This window comes from Plectropomus leopardus, chromosome 5 (genome assembly GCF_026936395.1).
Source record: "Plectropomus leopardus strain MGB_pleo_1.0 chromosome 5, ASM2693639v1, whole genome shotgun sequence".
Lineage (NCBI taxonomy): Eukaryota > Metazoa > Chordata > Actinopteri > Perciformes > Serranidae > Plectropomus > Plectropomus leopardus.
Genome location: NC_142180.1, coordinates 32,138,592 through 32,158,625, shown reverse-complemented (window position 1 = coordinate 32,158,625; position 20,034 = coordinate 32,138,592). Strand labels below are relative to the sequence as shown.

Genomic DNA, 20,034 nt, shown 5'->3' with positions numbered 1-20,034 from the left:
CCGCCCTTTGAACGGAAGACGCTGGTTGACAAAACACGCTTCCCCGGATGCTCTTCGGTGAGTCTCACTTCCATGGTGACGAATCCAAACCGGAGATCATCGGCGCTCTTTTCAAACCCCTTTACCGCGGAAACATGTTAACTCAAGAGCTGTTAATCATCAAACTTTAACGGAAATCAAAATATAACGCTAAAATGAACTTGCAGCAGATTATTGGCCTAACGGAGACATTTGTGTCGGTTATGTAGAACCAAGTAGACGTTTGTTAAGCTAGCTGTCAGACGAGCCAACACGGTAAGATCAGACAAAGTCCCCGAGATTTTAACTTAAACCTTAGTTAGCTAGCTAGTTGGTTAAGAGTAGCCAAACAGTGCTTACTATCCTATGAATGTTAAGTTACTTATTTCCGTAGCTAACAGTTAGCTCAGTAGTTAGCTACACATGTTGCTAGTGTTGTTATATTAGCCTGAGAGCTAGCTTCGTAACGTTAGCCAACATCATAAATCTGGCTAACTGTTTGTTAGCAAGCACTGTCTTTCAAATCACTTCTTAAAGGTTGTCTGTTCAAAAAAAGCATTTTATTAATTTCAGCACACTGTTTGTTTTTTAACGTGTCATTTTATTATCTGGTAATGTTACTGTCATCGGCTATTACTTGTTTTTTAAGAATAAACAAACAAATAATAGCAATCGCGATGACTTTGACGTTATATGATAACAACATAAGTCATTTAAGGAATAAACTGTCTTGTTCAATTATCATCAATGTTGTAAACTTATGACGTTATCTGTTTAAAAAAGCTTTTGGGTATTTTTAGCACACTTCATTCTTAACCTGTCTTGTTTTATTATTATTGTCATCATCTTATAACGTTACTGTCATCGGCTGTTGTTTACTAATGTAATATTTTGGGCACTCAGCTGCTAACATTGCTTATCTGTCTCATTGATGGTATTTATTTTATTGATGGGGTTGCTGTTTCTTTCTATTTCTTGAAACTGTCTGATTTATTGCCTAAATTCTGCACTGTTTTAAATTTGGGATCAACCTGTGAAACACTTGTAACTTTGTTTCGAAAAGCACTTTACTACTTTCTACTTATTGTAAATGTCTTTTCTGTGTAGCTGCCTTACTAACTAAGCTAATTTACTTGTTTGTGTCTTGGTAACTTTCAGTGCCACATCACAGCTATGAACAACAGCGCAGAGAGGAAATATGTCAACCTGAGGAAGCGTCTGGATCAGCTGGGCTACCGACACCCACTGGGGATAGAGTCACTGCCACTGGTGGAGAAACTATTCAGGTGAGATCTTTAATCCTTCTGCTCCTGCTCACCTTCACCCCTTAATGCCGAGACTTTCACCTGTCTTGAACACATTCTTACTGAGTTTTTTATATGTTAGCTTCTTTTTTTTTGGTGCCTGTGGACCACAAAGAGAGTAGCTACAAGGTACAAGGTGGATTTAGAAATTAAGATTTGTTCTTGAATCTTGCTACATCTTTTCGAGTTGAAGGAGTTTAGGAGTCTCACTAAGGAATGGAGCTTTGGAGTCTGGTGGTTTGGCAGCTGATACTTCTTTATCTTTTGCCAGATGGCATCAGGGTGAACAGACTGTGGTTGGGATGGGTGCTGTCTTTCACTATCCTTTGTGCACAGTACAGACACCTCACTTCACCAGTGTCTTTTATGCTCTGTTGATGGGTACCAGTGATCAATGTTCTGGGCAGTTTAAATCACCCACTGCAGAGCCTTCCTGTCATTGTATGGTTCTTTTACGCAGACTCAGAGTGTTTGGTGTGGACCAGAGGATTGCGTTTTTTATTTTGTCAGGCTGTATTAGAGAGCTTAGTAAGATATAGCATCTCAGCATGATACAGCAACCTCACTGTACAACTAAAAGCTAAACTTGCTCGTCTGGTACACATCGCCATGAAGGTGATAGGAAGGTAAGAATGCCAGTCCCTCCAGTCGATGTATGAGCAGTCTGTTTTTAAGCATAATAATGAACAATCCATCACACATCCTTCACACAGAATAGCAGCTCATGCCCTCTGGCAGATGAGAAAGAGTTCCCCACTGCAACTCAACATTTTTGTAATCTCATTTGTTGCTCTATCAAACTTGTAAGGATTGTGTGATGGTTTTAACAACAGGGTGTGTGCAATATGTGTCATGTGCAATATTTTGTATGTGAAGTTTGGGTTATGTGCTTTTCATTGGTGTGAATTGCTACAGCTTATTTTGCTTTTCTCATATGCAGTTTATTTTATTGTAACTGTGAAGGAATATGAGTCTAAGACAGATTCCCTTACGGGGACAATAAAGTATATGGTATCATACCTCTGAAATGTCTTCATCTGTGTTTCAGTGACCTTGTCCACACAACAGAAAGCCTGCGCAATGCCAAACTGTCAGCAGGGAAGACTGAAAAAGAAAGTCGAAACTTTGATGCTCTGCTGGAACCGTACAGGGCGGAGAATGCCCGCGTGGTCAGAGAGAACAATGAGCTGCACCTCGAACTTCTCAAGCTGAAGGAGGAGAAGGACCGTGTCAGCAGAGGTGAGCTGTCATAACCAGTTAGCCTTCCTCCTCAGAACAATCAGAAACATTTTTACACACACACACACACACACACACACACACAAACACAAACTGGTTTCATAACTTCACACGATCTTGTCTTGTTTCAGAGCTCAAGACGCACATCAGAAAACTGGACCACGAAACGTCTGACTTGAAGTTTTTAAATAATCAGTATGTGCACAAAGTTCGCTGTTTGGAGAAGGACAGCAAAGCAAAAGCTGAGCGCATCCAACAGCTGCAGGAGAAGAACATGCAAGCTGTGGTGCAGACACCAGGTAGTGCCAGGGGTCCTACCTAAGCTCCATGACAACACTTTAATGTCACTGTGGTTGATTTTGGCATCTTTTTGAGAGAATCAAAAGTCTAACGTCAACCATAAGTGAAGAACTGGGTGCTCCTTTCCTCTCGCACACTCACAGGTGGAAAAAAGCGCAGCATCCCTTTCAGACGACAGAGAATGCAGATTGATGAGCTCGTACCTTCCTCCTCTACATCAGCTTACCCTGTATCGCAGCCTGATGATCCGTATATAGCCGACCTTCTGCAGCTGGCAGATGGAAGGTTTGTTTTCTTAGTAACTACTTGATGGATGTGTTGATTGTAGATGTTTGCATTTGCGTTATTGCTTTAGCAACTGAATAACTCATGGAATTTTTTTTTTTTTTTAGAATAAATGAGCTACAGGAAGACATCCTAAAAGTCAAACTAGACCTGGAAAATGCTCACGAATGTATAAAACACTTAAATACACAGGTAAGAAAGAAAAAAACTAGAGGTATTTAATACTGCGATGTTTTAAATAAATAGATACTTTTTATTTGTCCCTGTGGGGACATTGGTTTGCAGTGACATCACTTGACATTTCCATATATCGACATAACACAAGTGAACACATCAGTAAACACACCATACACTTACATTGCACTTTAAGTAGGAATTTGATTAGACAGGACAGAAGTAGACATTTTACCAGACCAGCTGGACATACTGATTATTATTTTTGCTTGTTTAAAATTTTGATATATTTTGTGTGATAAAGGACAGTTTGGATCTGTTTTTTACACTTTACTGGCTGTTATTACGGAGGTGACAAGATGTTGCTTTCAACTTCTTTTAGGTGGAGGAGAGGGACAAAGAGATCGAGCGTATGAATCGTGCGCTTCATGGAGGACGACCTCATGATGTAGTTTCCCTTGAGGCTCAGAACATCAGCAACGAGAAACTGATCGCCCATCTCAACCTTCAGGCAAGAATCGTGGTCACATAGAATATTATTTGCTCTCGTGTAAATGCATGTAGAATAATTCTTGCTGGTTACTGGGACCCACCCTCTAGTCTGTTGACCCTTAGCTTTGTGTTGTACAGATTGAGTACCTACAGGAGGCCAACAGGGCACTGGAGCAGAAGGTCGAGGCGCTGCAGCAGAAGAAGAAGGACGCCTCCACCGAAGTGGCAAATCTGTCTTTAAAGAATCTGGAGCTGTGCGAAGAGCTCACGCACATAGACGACCTCGCAAAGAGGCTAGAGATGGACAAGGAGCATGTGCTGGAAACTGCTGACATGGAACTGCAAGAAACTAAAGTAAGAATATGTGAAAGCAGAGAGAAATTGAAAATGTTATATTTCGGCTACGTTCAGACAGCAGGCAAATCAGACTGGTGTCTCATATCAGATCTTTAAAATGGACTCTGCAATTTCATTTGCAAGTTTTCAGATCAGATTTGTCCAGACATCACCAACCTATGGGCACTGGATTCTGTGGTAAAGATGTAAGTGATGGTAACTATGTAGCAACGCTGGTGATGCAGCTTTCCAAAGCAGAAGCATGAGAACTGGAGATCCATGATTTTGTTCTCAGAACAATTTATTTTGGCATCTGTGGAAAGACTGATGTTCCTTATGCTGTCCTCTTTAGCGCCTTGCTTGTACTCGCTTAGCACACACTCTGGATCTGTCATTGTGTGCTTCAACACTTTGAAATCTGATTTGAGCATCCAGACTGAGATCGCATTTGAAACCTCAAAATGTGGATTGGTCAGATTTGCAAATATTTGCAGTTCATGTTTTATTTTATTTATTTATTTATTTATTTATTTATTCTTTTACTGTCGCGACTTCCTGAAATCAATCTGGCCACAATCTTGATATGCCAAAACAACAGATTTTGGCTGTCAGTCTGAACATGGACTGTTACTCTGCCTGTAAAATACATTTACAGGCCGTGTGTGAGGTAAACAGTATGTGAGAAGTGTGATTAGTGTGTGAATTGAAACAGTGAAAACAAACTTCAAACCTTTTTTTCTTAACAGAAAGAAATTCAAAGGCAACAGAAAATTATTGAAGACTTAGAGGATATCATCACAAAAACAAGGAGGGTATGTACAATAAATATTATCCTCATTATATTTCCTTTATTGGAATATTATTGAAATTTAGTATGTGACTGTATTTTCCCATTAACTTAAAATTCTGTGTCTTGTAAAAGATCGGCCCTGTTATTAGACAAGCTCAAGAAATAATCAGGTTGAAATTATTAAATTTAGGAGCAGTCTGAAGGTGACTTTGAAAAAGACCGACTTCAAGACCAGCTGGTGGAGCTCAAAGAGCAGAATGAGAAGATGGAGGGGCTGGTGAATTTCCTGGAGGAGGAGAAAATCAGGCTGCAAGACAAAATAGAGAAAATGATGGCAACAGGTAAGCAGTTGTTGAAACTTCTTCTCATAGCGGCTTTATATTGTTGATGTTGGTGGGTTGCTGACATGTTGCGGTTTCCCAGACAAAGACGTGGTGCTGGAGTTGGAGGCCATGCGGGCTAAACATGGCGTTTGTGGAAGGGAACGCTCCCCATCGCGGCTGGACGCATTCGTCAAGAGTCTAGAGGAGGAGAGGGATTTCTATCGTCAGGAGGCCGAGCGCTACAAAAGAGCCAGAGGTGGCTCAGATGTCAGCCCCAGTCGTAGTCCAAACAAGGGCAGGAGTCCCAGGTCCAAAATAACGAGGGTAAGAGATAACCATAAAAAAATTGTTAGCATTTTGTTTCACATATTTTCATGTGATCCTTATAAAAGTGATACAAAAAGCACATAATGGTGTCAAATTTTCAGGGTGTTGTTGCAGAGACAGAACTGCTTCGTTTAGTAAAGGAAAGAGACGAGCTGAAGGCGGCTCTGCTGGACTTTGAGAGGCACATGGAGGACATCCAGGACAATGTGAAGGGCCTCAGCTCTGAGAGGGACCATTTCAAAACACTGTTCAAACAAGTGAGTTACAGAAACTGTTCCTCAAGTTGGAAACTTGTTATTTTACACTTTGAACGACCAAATTTTTTTTGATCACTCAGGCTCAAGAGGACCTGAAGCTGGCCCGTAGCACAGATATGTCAGCTGACATCTTGAAACTGAAGGAGGAGATCACACAGGGAGAAATCAGAATCCAGCAGATGACAGCTGAAAGAGACACACTGATGGAGAGGTTAAAGGTAAGTCCCAGAGTCATGTCCCCCATTATTTTTCCATGTAGGATTATGGTCCAGAAATAAGTTTTCTTTTCAACAGTAAATAGTATTCCTCAAGGACACATCCAACATATATCGACTGCTGGATTGACTGTAGCCAATAGTGTTGTTATTGATTCCATCGGTCAGTTGATGGTTTTAGTTAGCATGTTGATTGTAATAATGGCAGTAAGATGTGTCTCCTGCAGTGTTTAGAATATCTTATTGAATAATTAATTTGCTAGAATCTAGAGCTGCATCGATTAATCTATAAAAGGATTATTTGAAAGAAAAATGTCCATCAGCTGCAGTTTTGATAATTGATTGTCATTTCAGTCATTTTAAGTAAGAATTCAGTATGAATAGTTGTTGGCTTTCCTAGCTTAATTATTGTAAATTGAGTATCTTTTGGGTTTTTAGAGTGCTTGTTGGATAAAACTAGGCATTTAAAAACATCACACTAGCCCTCTTTCAGTGTTTTCTGATGCTTTAAATGCCTAATAATCAATAAATTTAAAACACAGTGTGCAGATTAATTGATAATGAAAATATTCACAAGTTGCAGTGCTAATTAAATATTTCCCTTGGGTCAGAAATCACATTAGCAATGTGGAAATTATCTTAAAATTCTGGAATTTATTGAGCTTAACACACAGGATTTTTTTGCAGGTTGCCCAATCGTGTGCTCTCACAGACAGACAGACAGAGGAGAGGAGGATATTTGACCTGGAGAATGCCGTTAAGAGTGTGAGTAACTGGTCAAAAATGTGCTCATAATGTCTGAAATGCCTCAAAATTACCAGGCCCCAGTTATTATGTCACTGCTGTAACTTTTGTCTTAAATTGGTTTGTTTTGCTGTGTCTTTACATGGCATGTTTTGGGGTGTAGTTGGAGCGAGAGCGACTGGACCTGCGGTCACAGGTGTGCTTGCTGAAGGAGAACAGGGAGGCTGCTGAGGAGGAGCTGAAGGTTCGGTCCTCTGCTCTGGTCCAGAATGCAGAGGAGGTTTCCCAACAGAGGGCGGAGGCTAATGCTCTGAGGTCAGTGTTAAATATTATTTAAAAGATAATATTGTGGCTATGAAACAATATCGTGGAATGTATTTCTAAAGTATCCACTTAGACTGCTGAGGTTTTGACCCCGTTATTCTACTGCCAGGAGGTGTGCTAAATACTTACTGTAAAGTGAAAGTGATCAGGGGTTTCTGTGTGTCTGTGTATCTGTCTGTGTGTCTGTGTATCTGTCTGTGTGTCTGTGTATCTGTCTGTGTGTCTGTGTGTCTGTGTATCTGTCTGTGTGTCTGTGTATCTGTCTGTGTGTCTGTGTATCTGTCTGTGTATCTGTTTGTGTATCTGTAGGCTGCTACAGGAACAGATGGAGCAGTCTCTGTCTGATACCCAGCACAGGCTGTCTGTGAAGATAAATGAGCTGCATGCTGCCCATCAGCAGATTGAGAAACTGGAGGAGACAATAGGTAAACATTTGTGTATTTTATGAGGTTCAGGATAGACTGCCAAAGTTGGTGTTTTGTTTTTGTTCTAATGTTTTGTTTTTTTTTTGTCTTTTGGCTGCTTGCTTGATTTTTGTTTTGTCTTACAGGGGAGCTGAGTCAGCGAGGCGCCAAGCACAAGGAGGAAGTGGCTGCTCTTCAGAAGTCCATCTCTGCGTTGGATCGAGAGAAAGATGCTCTGCAGGACGAGGTGGATCAAAAGACTGAAAAAGTGGTTGTTCTCCAAGAGGAACTGTCTAAAAAGGTGAATACGACCAAAGAAACTCATCAAGATTACATGTTGTTATTAAAGATCAGGCTGACTTTTTTCACGTCTTTCTTAAAACAAACAATACCCACATGCCCATATGTACAATGAAAAAAATAGTGGTCAGTGTAATCATTCCTTCGGTTCATACTGGCAGTGAAAAGACTCTTACTAAAGCAATATTAATGCAGGAACAATAAGTGATGAGGGACAAAATAGACAGTTCTCGTTTAGTGCAAAAATGCAGCTTCAATTTTCAACCAAAATTATTTTGAGGGTTCATCAGTCGTCAAATTAAGTGGGTATTTTCCAAAGTTACAGTATTATAAGGGCAAAATCTACCCTTTTTGTTGCTGCTTTGGGAATCAAACAGAGGGAAATTTGCACTAAAAAGACCCCAGTCTGGCTCGCAGGACGTAGACTGTGGGTAGAAGCCTGTCAGTGGCGGCCAATTTCAGACGTTTGGCTTCCTGTCTGGTACTGTTTTCAAAATTCCTGTCGCTACATACAAGGTAGATTTATTTTTAGTCTTATTTTTATTTTTATTTAGTCTTTTTTTTAACATAGATTTATTGTTTTCAGAAAACAAGGCTCACTGTGTTACAAAACAAATCCATTGTGTGTATACACAGTTAAAGAGTATTATCAGCCAGAACCACATACATACAGCAGAAAAAACGTTTGATGGAAGATAACATACAGAGGTAAAATATGAATGTACAAACATGGTTAAAGTAATAATTATGATATTATAAAATAAGAAGAAGAGGGAAAAAAGTTACAGAAATAATGATAATATTACCAAAAATAAACAAATAAATAAAAACATTGGTAATGACTGTATTGTGAAAAGTTGAGTAAATTGTCCTCTGACTCACATTAGCAGCATTGGACAAAGATGGTCTCAGAAATCTCATGTGGCCCCATGCATAGTTTGTTTCCATTCTGAAGGGTATCAACCTTGTACTAGAGTTTATTTGAGTGTAGATGATAAATAATTTAGCAAAAAGCTCCAAATCTTGAGAAATGAATCCTCATTATATCTAAGGACAACGCTTATTCTTTCACGAGGTAGGACACAGAAAATCTCCCTGTACCAGACTGTCAGACTAAGTATTGTCAGTCCATTTCAGAAATTAAAATGTGTCCATGATCTTGCTTCATCTTTGGAGTTGAAGGATGCATTGATTAAAATCACAAGCTACTATGAATGAAACTAATCTGAGTAATGTGATGAGTTGCGCTTAAAGAGTACTAATGTGGCATAATTTGATATTTACACAGGAACATACCCTTGAAGATGTGAGGCTAACAGTCACAAACATGGATAACTCATTAGCGTAAGTATTGTGCTCTCAAAGTTCTGCTTTGGTTATTATGCAACAACATGTCACAATCAAAGTCTCACGTATGAAGAATCCTCCTTAATAAACTCATATGTGATCTTTGCAGTCAGCTGCAGGGGGCGTTAAACAGCCGCGAGAGGGAGATCACCAGCCTGAGGAGGCAGCTAGATGCCTGTCAGGAGGAGCTGGCTGGACTCAGGAGAGACAAAGAAATCACAATCAGAGAGAACAGGAGGCTGCAGGATGACCTCGCTACAATGACCCGAGAGAACCAAGTATGTATATTTTGTGTCATATAAGAAGAAAAGAAGCAAACAAGAAGGAAATAACAGCAGCTCCTGTTGTGTTTGTGCAGACTGTACATGTGGAGATGGAGGAGGCGCTGCATGAGAAGGATGAGCTGAAGATGAGGGTCCACTCTTATATTTCTGAAGTGTCCAGGATAGAGAAACTAATGTCCACAAAGGCAAGAGTAGCTGTTTGTGGCTCTACACAGTAGATATTGTCACGCTTTACACTCCGTCCTGCCTGCCAGCTGACTGCTTGGTGTTGACCCACAGGAACAGGAGAACAGGGACTTGCTGGAGCGTTTTAAGATGGCCCACTCTGAGGTGGAGGAGCGGGAGCAGAAGTTGCAACAAGCTGAAGGCCTCAATAACTCCATCCGCCTGGAGCTGCTGTCTTCAGACACAGAACGCAGGCGCCTCCGCGATACTGTCGGTCACCAGGAGAGAGAAATCCAACAGGTGAGACCCGGGAGGGAATAAAGAAATGATGCATCCACATTGTGAGGAAATGTATATTTCCAACAGCTATCCAATGTCAACTAGAATAGTAGAAGTAGTATGCAGTGGATTTAAAAGTGTTAAAGTGTTAAAGTATGTGGGAACCCAAAACACCAAAAACTTTCTTAATATGTAATTTAGGGTCTTACATGCATAATAAGACCCATCAGAAATGATCAGACATTAGCCTCAATCCACATCATGTAGCATTCAGTTAACCTGGGAATGTCAGAGCGCACTCTGGGCACTCTGTCTGGGGAGAAGGAGAAGCAGAGAGCCAAACCTAGTGAATGTGTAATGAACTTAACCGTTCGTGAACTCATGGAGAAATAGAACGCTCCGTGGCTTCGGACAACAGCTCTTTCATTTTAGTGCAGAGCGTCAGCCTGGATTTACGAACGCGCCCAGAGTCAGACGGCTGGAACAGATAGAGTTGTACCACACCAACTCTGCTTTGCTCCATGGCTGTCGTCATGGAGACGAGAGAGTTTACAAAAGTGGGAACCATAAAGGGGTCAATCAAAAACGTGATCTGCTACGCCCACACAGTCTGGAGAAATGCTGTTATCCTCGAAAAGAGCTGTTTTAAACTCAGTTTTCTGACAGTTGGGAAAATTTAGTTTCACTCATATTTTTGTAGATACTTAAAATAGACACTCAGCTTTGATATGAAATGTGCATTTTTACTAATTCAATAATAATAATAATAATAATCTTAATTTATATTGCACCTTTCAAGCTTAAGCATAAAGTGCCTTCAGATAAAAAGGTTTACAGAATACAGAAAGATGTCAGAAACCTATGTCGCCCCTTCCCTGCCGCTTTATGACACAACTGAAATTAAGCACATTCAGAGTGTTAAAGCACAAATAATAGTATAATATTTCAAGCCACATTTCCAGAGGTTTTAACCTTTATACCAACCTGTGGTGAATGTACCTTCAATTCCACCGTTTCACAAGCATGCACAGGCCTTACAAGCTTATGAGGCCCAGGTGTCGTCACTGGTTCGAGGGATGTCCCGATTAGAAGAGGAGCTGCACAAAACACAGGAGGAGAAGGCCGCACTCCTCTCGGATCTGGCATCCGTCAGGGAGCTGTGCGTCAAACTGGACTCTGGCAAGGAGCTCGCTGCACGTCAGCTCACCTCCAGGAGCATGGACTTAGAGAGGGTGAGTCCTTCTGACCTTTCTGTGAACTGGTTGCATCCAGCTGTAGATTAAACATATAAGCGCAGTAGTTAATTATGCTTTCTGTAAATAAAACCTGCATGTTTTCCAGGTCACAGGAGAGCTGGAGGATGTTCGGTCAGAAGCAGAGCTACTGAAGAAACAACTGGCCAGTGAGAGGCTGACTGTCCGTAACCTTGAGACGCTTCTCTCCACCAATCGGCAAAAGGAGTTCCAAACCCACCTGACGGCCAGTGAGAGAGAGTCGGAGCTGAAGGTCCTACGTGACCGGCTGACTCTGGCCGACAGCAAAACGTAAACAGATCCAGTTCAACATGCTTGAACTGCAAGACTTATAAATAAATAAAATGTGTTTGAAATAGTTTGTAATGATTTATGTGTGTAAATACTCTCAGTGCGGAGCATGCCAGGGAGGTGTCCCAGCTCCGCGGAAAAGTGTCTCAGCTGCAGACGGAGATGGACGTCCTGAAAAGACAGTTGATGACTGAACGCTTTGAACGGTGAGCTGAACGACTGTTGGTCTTTACTCTGCCTTTAGCTCTAACCAACGCGCAGAAATCATTTAAAGGAGTGGAACCAAAGCTGTAAGTCTGACACAAACTAGATATGTCAGTATAACTACAAAAGGTATTTTATTTTAGATTTGTCACGTGATTCAATGAATATCATTATTCTTAAGCCTTGTGATAATATTAGTAGTGCAGTCGATACAACAATAGTGTTCACAAAGTAGATTATTTTCTCATATTAAAATAGTCTTTCACTTGCAGTATGCATAACATTTCATCTTTGAAGTATTATGTCATCAGGATGTGGAGACATTACTGAAAATGTTCCATTAACTGCGTGATCCACTTAAAAGTGTCCTCTGGCAGCTGGAAACTGAATAATTTCTTAAATTTCTAAATTCTAATTTCTAAAAAACATCTCCTTCTTTTAGGATATCTGGAAATTTAGGACTGCAACTTTGATAAGCTTTATCATCAGTTAACACGCTGGTTATTTTCGCACCTAATTGGAGTCTAAGAAAATTATATTGTTTTTTCTGACCAACAGACCCATGCCCAAAAATATTTGACATATACCAGGGTTTCTGCAGATCCTTTAAAAGTCTTAACAGGCACTTAATTAACCTAAATATAAGGCCTTAAATGATTTTAAGATGTTTTGAATATATTTTCAAATGTCTTAAATGCTAATACATGGGAAGTAGCATTTTATGATTTTTTTTCTGATGTTGCATTTTAAAATCTCTGGTAAATGGTAATAACTGGTAGCATCTGTTTTTAAAAAAAGAAATCCCCAAATGCCTCACATTAATGTCACACAGATCCATTGTTTCCAGCCAGCATGCTCTGAGCAAAGGGTCCACCATCTGTCGGTCAGCTGTCACTGTACTCTGGACGTCATGAGGAAGAGCAAATTTAATGAAAATTGTCTATTTAGCCAAGATTTTTTAATTATGGCTGAAACTGGCACAAGACAATGCATACGAGGAACACAAAATCACAGAGAAAACCCACCAACAAACACTGAGTATTAAATAAAAATGTTGGTAAAATTGCCCCTTACCCTCAGCAGTTAATGTAGGCTCATGTTTTTGTTATTGTGAAATTAATCTTAAATTCCATTCTGATTGGCATTAAAAGGCTTAAATTTAACTTAAGATGTAGGAGCCCTGATAAACATATACGTTTAGACAAAAAACTAATACTTTGTGACATTTTTGCTAAACAAAAAAGTGACTCAGATCATAAAATTGATTATCAAAAGTGTTTAATTTACAAGTAAGTGCTTACAGCTTTAATAGTTGTTAACACACTGAAGGCACAAACAGAACGTTTTGGGATTGTTTAATTGTCTCTCCGTCCTCAGTGAAAGGGCAGTTCAGGAGATGCGCAGACAGGGTGTGTCGTTCTCATCTCTGCAGAGTTCGTCGTCCCTCAGTGTGTCCACCAGTCCCCATCACACGTCCCCAGAGCGCTCCATCCTCCGAACTCTGAACCGCTCCACCGACAAGTCAGCAGACAAGTAAGGCTTTGGACATGAAAGTGATGCAGCAATAGTTTAGTGTTTTTGGTTTATTTTATTTTTTTATTTGGGAATTTAGCTGTTTATTTTTATTATTAAACAGAAAGTTGGAGGAAAATGATGTGATTTTTTTTTCTTTCTCTTTTCAGAAGTGTGAGCTTCAAGGATTAGCGACTGAAGAAACAGACAAATGAAGGATGTGATGAGTGAGTCAGAAACCACTTAAAGCTTGTGCTGAAATGTGGCGGTCTCCACAAGTAACATTAATTAGCCTCTAGGAACTTTATGCATCAGTCCAGGCTGAGGCACTGTGGGTGAAATCACACCTGGGTGTTTAACAGAAACTAATGACTGTGCAGACTTTTTTTTTTATCGAAATATCCAAGTTCTTATTGACTCCACTTGAATAACTGAATGCAAAGTGACTACGTTTTCATGCAAACCAGTTTTCTTCTTTTATTTCAAATGGGACAATATTCTGAATTGGATGCGGGTCATGTAAACAGCATATGTAGCAATTTCCATTTAAGACATATCAGATATGTCTTATTCGGGTTTTAGGAGCATTCTTTAAACATGAACAGGAATATTGTCTTTTTTGGACTAAGGGCAAAAAACAGAATCTTTTGTGTGTGTAAACTTATTCATTGATGAAATTAGGGTACGTGCCTCTGAAATGAATTTGGTTTTCAGCAACTATAACCTCAAAATGTAGCAAGAGAAGTATTAGGTCAACCCTGTGGTTTTGTGCATTATGCTTAGTATTCATGTTTTTTTAAAATGTTGTTTAAATTATTAAATTATTCATAAAATAAAGCGATACAAAATAACAGAAACTGCAGTGATGTGCATCACAAAATTTGAACTTCTGTTTTATTACAAGGTAAATAGTCTGCGGTTTTGGAAAAGATGGAAGATGGATGGGGAGGAGGGACTGTGACGTAAAACAAAAAAAAGACAAGCTTGATTTAAAAGCCACAAACCTGTGAGTTTGTGTTTTAGCCTGCTAAACCACTGAAGGCCCACAGAGGCTAGAAACACTTAAACCTTATCCACTGCGTACATGAAGAAACATGCAAAATACAAAGTTTGGTCTTGCAACCTTATTTACATTTTCATCAATATATACTGAATTGGTTTGTTTGCTGTAACAGTGCATGATAAAGAACATGTTGACAGTGATTTAGAAAAAAATCTCTTTGTTTTCAGCTGATTTCAAGCTTTAGTGGTTTTGAAGTTTCCATCTTAATCAGCATTTTGGATGATATTTAAACATCTCAAGTAAAAATGTGTAACAGCTATCAAAATACTGTTTTGTTCCCTAGGAATAAAAATAGTAAAAAAATGATACTCTATAAAAAATAATCACAAAGCTATAAAAAATCGCACATTTTAATGCCGGCAGTGTTCAGTGGTTGTGTTGGGGAGAGGATAAGTGAAGAGGGAAAAGTCTAAAATGTACTTGGGCAGGAGCTCCCTCACTAGCTTTTGTGGTAAGGTGCACAGATAATAGTGCAACGTCTCCGTGGTGACCGGCTTGTACCACGTTTGCCTCTCTGGGAAGCGAACGTGTGGAGGCGCTCCAATGCGCTGGAGCACAAACTCCGAATCACTTTCAAGGTGCTCGTAGGAGCCGATGAAGTCATAGGACACGGCGCAGGGTTGGCACAAGTTGTACATCGGCATCCAGTGCTCGTTCATGCGCTCCACATCCTCGTCCAGCAAGTAACGCACAAACTCTGCGAACGTTACATCGTCTCCTGTCACAGATGAGTCCTTAACGCGGCCTTTTCTGTAACGCTTTATAATCTCCACGCCGTACTTTCTCTGGTAGGACTCGATCTCTCCGAACTTGTTCCTGTATGCAGAGAGCAGGCGCTCCATGGGCTCCCGCACGAACATGAACTTGAAGTAGTGCTTCAGGCGGTAGCGGATCTCCTCGGGTTTAAGGGAGGACAAAAACAGCAGGTCGCTGCGGTGGTCCATCTTGATGTTAACGTCCACGTTCTCCAGAGCTCCATTCAGGACCTTGAGAACCCTCTTCCAGTTGGAGCAGGCCACCTTGGGGACGTAGCAGTACAGGAAGTGGTACTGATCATTCACCAGGATGTGCTGCAGCAGCGTCTTCCTCTGCACGGGGCTCAGGGACCAGATGCTGTGGGGCATATTCTTCTGGCTGCACATGGTCCTGATGGTGCGATTACGGATCTCCTGGAGGATCTGTGTGAACACAAATCAGCAACTTCAGGGTGCATTACACCAATTTTACACTAGTAGCTTATATTACTCAGCCTGTGGAGTCAGCTGTTTAACGTCAAGTCAGAGAAAATCCCTCTGATTGTGCCATCGTGATGTCATCAAGGTTATCTCATCTTATCTCATAAGACTGAACATTTTTTAACAGAAAGCCAGCATACAAGCTGAAAGTGTGGAGTTTGCAGGATGTGAGTGTTAACCGCACAAAGACGTCCCATGAAGAGACTGTCGCATGATGGGACCATGGACTGTATATAAATAATGGATGGAGCTACCATGACATCACCCATTGGTTTGTGGGCTGCCATTTTGAAGCCTCAAGTTCTGAATTTTGGCTGTCACCATGTTGATTTTCTGGAGCCAGAAGTGACCATTTTTGGGAAAGAGGGTGCAGCTGTGGAGGAATGAAGAATGGATCTGACTCAGACTGTGATGGCGCATCGCAGACAGCCCGTCACTCTTAAATTTGAGTCAAATTGGTGAGTTTTTGTGGGGTTTTTTAAAATAACCTTTTGGTTTTAAAAAATTCCTTTTAGATACCAAATACATTTTTGAAGCAGGCTGTAAACATGTTTAATTATTCTGTAGAGTTGAGCATTTTAACACTGAGGTCTATGGGGATTTGCTCTGTTTTTAAGGAAGCCCCAAGTGGCCATTAGAGGAACTGCAGTTTTTGGCACAGGATATCTCATCCTCTGCTGCTTCATTTTTAACAATTCCCCGTTGAATCTATCTTGGGAGTCCCCCATCATTCTGAAAGTCCAATACTAAAACCACCAAGTGCCCCTTTAAGGGATGGGTCAGAGTTTTTGTAGTGGGGTTGTAAGAGGTACTAATCGACTTGTCAGATTTTAAAGTAAATGATATAAAAAATTACAATTACGGATTGCATTTGACCACCTAGTTACTATCTGATCCTGTTTTTAAGAAAACAATATCCCTGCTGAAAAAACAGCCAAAAACCAGCTCATGCTGGTAGCTGGTTTTAGTTCAGCCAGTTCTTGCTGGTCTTTGATGGTTTGGCTGGTTGAATATGGTCTTAGATCGCCCTGAGCCAGTTCTTGCTGGTCTTTGATGGTTTGGCTGGTTGAATATGGTCTTAGATCGCCCTGAGCCAGTTCTTGCTGGTCTTTGATGGTTTGGCTGGTTGGGCCACCAGCTGGACGTGTGGGTGTGACCAGATTATCAAACTGCACATTTATCTTGATGCAAATCCCATGACAGTAGACTTGACTGATTTATGCCCTTTAGTTTTCATATTTCCCCCTCATGACGTTATTTCTCCATACTGGTGGACACTGATGTGGTTTAAATTTTACAGGAACTTCCATAGAAATACCAGCTGCAGTGACCATCACAAACTGGTATGACAAGCTAAACCATCAAGAAGGAGCTGACAGATCATCAGCCTGGCTGATCATATTGGCCTGGGCCAATATTTGGCATTTTGCCGATTATCTGTATTGGCATTTTAATTTAATGATCGCTGATAAAATAAGTTAATTAAAAAGTGTAAATAAAAAGTTGGCAACCTTTACTTTGTAAAACATCAGGGAGCTTTTTTTTTATTTATTCATTTTTAATTTAAACTTTTACTTGACTTTAAATAAAAAGTTGCTGCATAAGTTTTGATTAAAAAATAGCTAAGGCAGTTTCTCTCTTTTTTGGGAAATGCTTATCAGTTCCAAATATCAGTTAATCGGTCTCATTAACTACGAATAATCGGTGTCGGCCTGCGGGAATGACAAAATGCACATAGTGTGGGTTTTGATGAATACAACAACAAACCAGATCGTTTTAAAAATAGTTTGTGTTTTTTTCCTGTGATCACTGTGACAGCCTTTCTGCAGCCTCTGCTCATTCCGCTAAGGAAATAGCTGTAGAGCCTTTAATCCTGCAGCTTCTGACACAGATCTTATAATATTGTGAAACATGTTAATAGTCACGAGACAAATCAAAATCGCCTCTGGCTAAAGTGGCGTTTAGTCAAATTCACCCTGAAACTCCGGCAGCTCTTCACGGTGCATTTCATGACTCTACCTGGGAGTCCACGTCCGCAGCGCCCGGGCTGTGCTTCCCCACTTGCCGAATAAAGTCCAGCCGCTTGCCGCTCCCCCGGGGTGGAGGCGTCTCCATGCTGTTCAGCATTCCTTTCTCTATCATGAGCAGCAGGCCTCCGGATGCTACGATCACCAGAAACGTTAGCACCGACGGCAGCACGGCGGAGCTGCGGCGCACGGAGCTCGAGTTCACCGTTGTCCTAAAGTTAATAACCGAGCCGTTGCGCGGTCCTCCGGTCCTCTTCATCCCGTAGTCCTGCCTGCGAGGAAGCATCGTTTATCCCCGACTTGTCCGCGCAATACCTATTGTTATGTTTTTAAAGTTCACAGCTAACTAACGTTACTACGTAAGAAAAAAAACGCTGGTTACCTACCACGTACCATAGTTAACTTCAGAAGAGCGTGAAGTGCGCGCGCGCGTAAATGTAGCCATTTCCGTAGGAACTGTCAAAATAACAGCGCTTTGACGACAATGTTGCAATTTCTTTGATTAAAACAAATCACTAAAAATTCTTTAGGACTAATTTGAAAATTGATCCAGGTACATTAAATGTGTCTGCTCCCCCTCAAAAAACATTTCGCTCACATGTATTCTCAACTGAGGAAACTGATGCCAAGTTAAGTTGATATAATTTAGAAAAGAACATCCGGTTTACATTTTCAAAATATAATCCTCTCTGCAATCAATGCACTAACAGCATAAACAGCTCTCCGGAGTTATAAAGTAATCTGTAATATTCATATTCATTTTTTTTCATATTCATTGGTTTTCAGTCCACTAACTTTTGTTTACTGCAGCCTAACTGTTCTTTGCAGCTGCTTCTGATGTTTGTACACTAATTGCACTTTTAGATAGAGTTTTATATTTAGTAGCCTACTTTAAATTACTTTATATAATATTTCTTACATTTTTCAACTGGGGCTCCAGCTTGTAATGGTTATTATTTACCATCAATTATATTTGTGTCCTAATTTAAATTAGTGTGAAGCTTTTATTTTCCTGAAACTAGAATAAACCACTGAGGATGGCACAGTTGCAATTTCATTATTCTTGCATAATGACAATAAAGTTGTTGAATCTTTAATCTTAATATTTAGTACATTTAATAAGGGTGTTATTGTGCCAAATACCTTGTTTCCCATTACAATACCCCAGAAACCTGACTTGTTATTTCAAAATGCCTTGTTTTAAGCTTGCATAAAAATGATATAATTAGAACAAAAAGATTTATTAAGGTTTTAAAGTTGTTGCCACTATGGTGGACTAAGGCTGTCTCAGGAATGTTGAATGTTAAATAAACATTTTATTTTGCCAAAATACCTTAATGTGGGCATATTTCCTATCAGAATTTGCCAGAACCCCATGTTGAAATTTTGAAATGTCTTGTTTTAAGTGACCAGCAGTCCAAAAACCAAAGATATTTAGTTTGCAACGATATAATCAGAAAAAAATAATTATTATAGAGTAAGGAATTACAGGAGGGAACTAAGTTATTTTGGGTGTTTGTAGCTTGAAAGGCTAGAAAATAGTTGCTGTAGTGGTGAACTCAGACTGTCTAAATTCAATAAACATTTTATTTTGTCAAAATACCTTAATGTATGTATATTTATCCCCATCACAATATGCCAGAAATCCAAAGTGACATTTTGAAATGTCTTGTTTTATGTGACCAACAGTTCAAGAACCTAAAGATGTTTAGTTTGCAGTGTTATAATGAGAGAAAAGACTTATTATAGGAGAGAACTCGATTATTTTTGGTGTTTGTTGCTTGAACTCAAAGGGTTATAAAATAGTTGCTGCAGAGGTGGACTCAGGCTTGAATGAATACAATCATTTAGGATTTTATTTTGTCAAAATACCTTAATGTTGCTGTATTTGCTGCCAGAAAGATTTTAGCCCTGTGTAAGCACTGTTTTCAAGAGTGCTGTGCACAGACTTGTCCTCAGCACTTCCTCCTTGGGGATCCTCAAGTGCCCACATGCCAGCTGGGACATGTAGTTCAGCTGCACCCACTGTATTTTGAATGTTGCCTCAGCATTTAGTCGTGACTCATAGCTCAGGGGACTCATATTCCTTGGTCCTTTTTTTTTTTTTTTTTACTTTTAGGCCACTGAGTGAGTAAGGAGTACTTAGTACTTTAGTAGTAAGTACTTATTTAGTACTTTAATACTTTAAAGATATACAGTGAAGTAAGTTATTTGTTGTTGTTGTGTAGAGTTCTTGTAACCTTCTTTAGAGTCACATCACCTGACAGTGTGGACGAGCAGCAGCACGACTCTCTGTGTCATCCACCCACCCATCTTTGCTCTGGTGTCCTGTACATGATTAACATAACCAGAAGACTGCAGTTTTTCCCCAAAATGCCCAACACAAGGCCTGCACAACCTTCACAAAGAAAAAAAAGTATTGAAGGTGAATGCTGATTTTAAAAGCATTATACAGTAATGTGACCAGGCTCTCTTTTAGCTTCCATTAATACTCGTGAACAGAACATTAGGCCTGTAACTCTTAAAAAGTACCAATAATCAA

At 40.1% G+C, this 20,034-nt stretch overlaps 2 protein-coding genes across 2 annotated transcripts; one reads left to right on the top strand and one right to left on the bottom strand.

Moving 5' to 3' along the window:
* Positions 1-58: 58 nt before the first annotated feature.
* cep135 (centrosomal protein 135) lies at positions 59-13,477 on the top strand. Its single transcript, XM_042483760.2, has 26 exons — positions 59-294; positions 1,177-1,304; positions 2,371-2,561; positions 2,693-2,860; positions 3,005-3,146; positions 3,254-3,338; positions 3,703-3,831; positions 3,951-4,166; positions 4,895-4,960; positions 5,129-5,279; positions 5,362-5,585; positions 5,690-5,845; positions 5,926-6,063; positions 6,748-6,825; positions 6,968-7,119; positions 7,438-7,553; positions 7,679-7,833; positions 9,121-9,176; positions 9,289-9,457; positions 9,538-9,648; positions 9,743-9,928; positions 10,930-11,139; positions 11,249-11,451; positions 11,553-11,657; positions 13,033-13,188; positions 13,338-13,477. The coding sequence occupies exons 2-26, from the start codon at positions 1,192-1,194 to the stop codon at positions 13,357-13,359; spliced, it is 3,498 nt and encodes a 1,165-aa protein (XP_042339694.1). The 5' UTR covers positions 59-294; positions 1,177-1,191; the 3' UTR covers positions 13,360-13,477.
* On the bottom strand, positions 12,917-18,094 carry chst14 (carbohydrate (N-acetylgalactosamine 4-0) sulfotransferase 14). The gene is made up of 2 exons (XM_042483761.2): positions 17,485-18,094; positions 12,917-15,408 (listed from the first exon to the last, which is right to left on the bottom strand). Exons 1-2 carry the CDS (start codon positions 17,776-17,778, stop codon positions 14,581-14,583), a joined length of 1,122 nt encoding a protein of 373 aa, XP_042339695.2. The 5' UTR covers positions 17,779-18,094; the 3' UTR covers positions 12,917-14,580.
* Between the last annotated feature and the right edge of the window lie 1,940 nt (positions 18,095-20,034).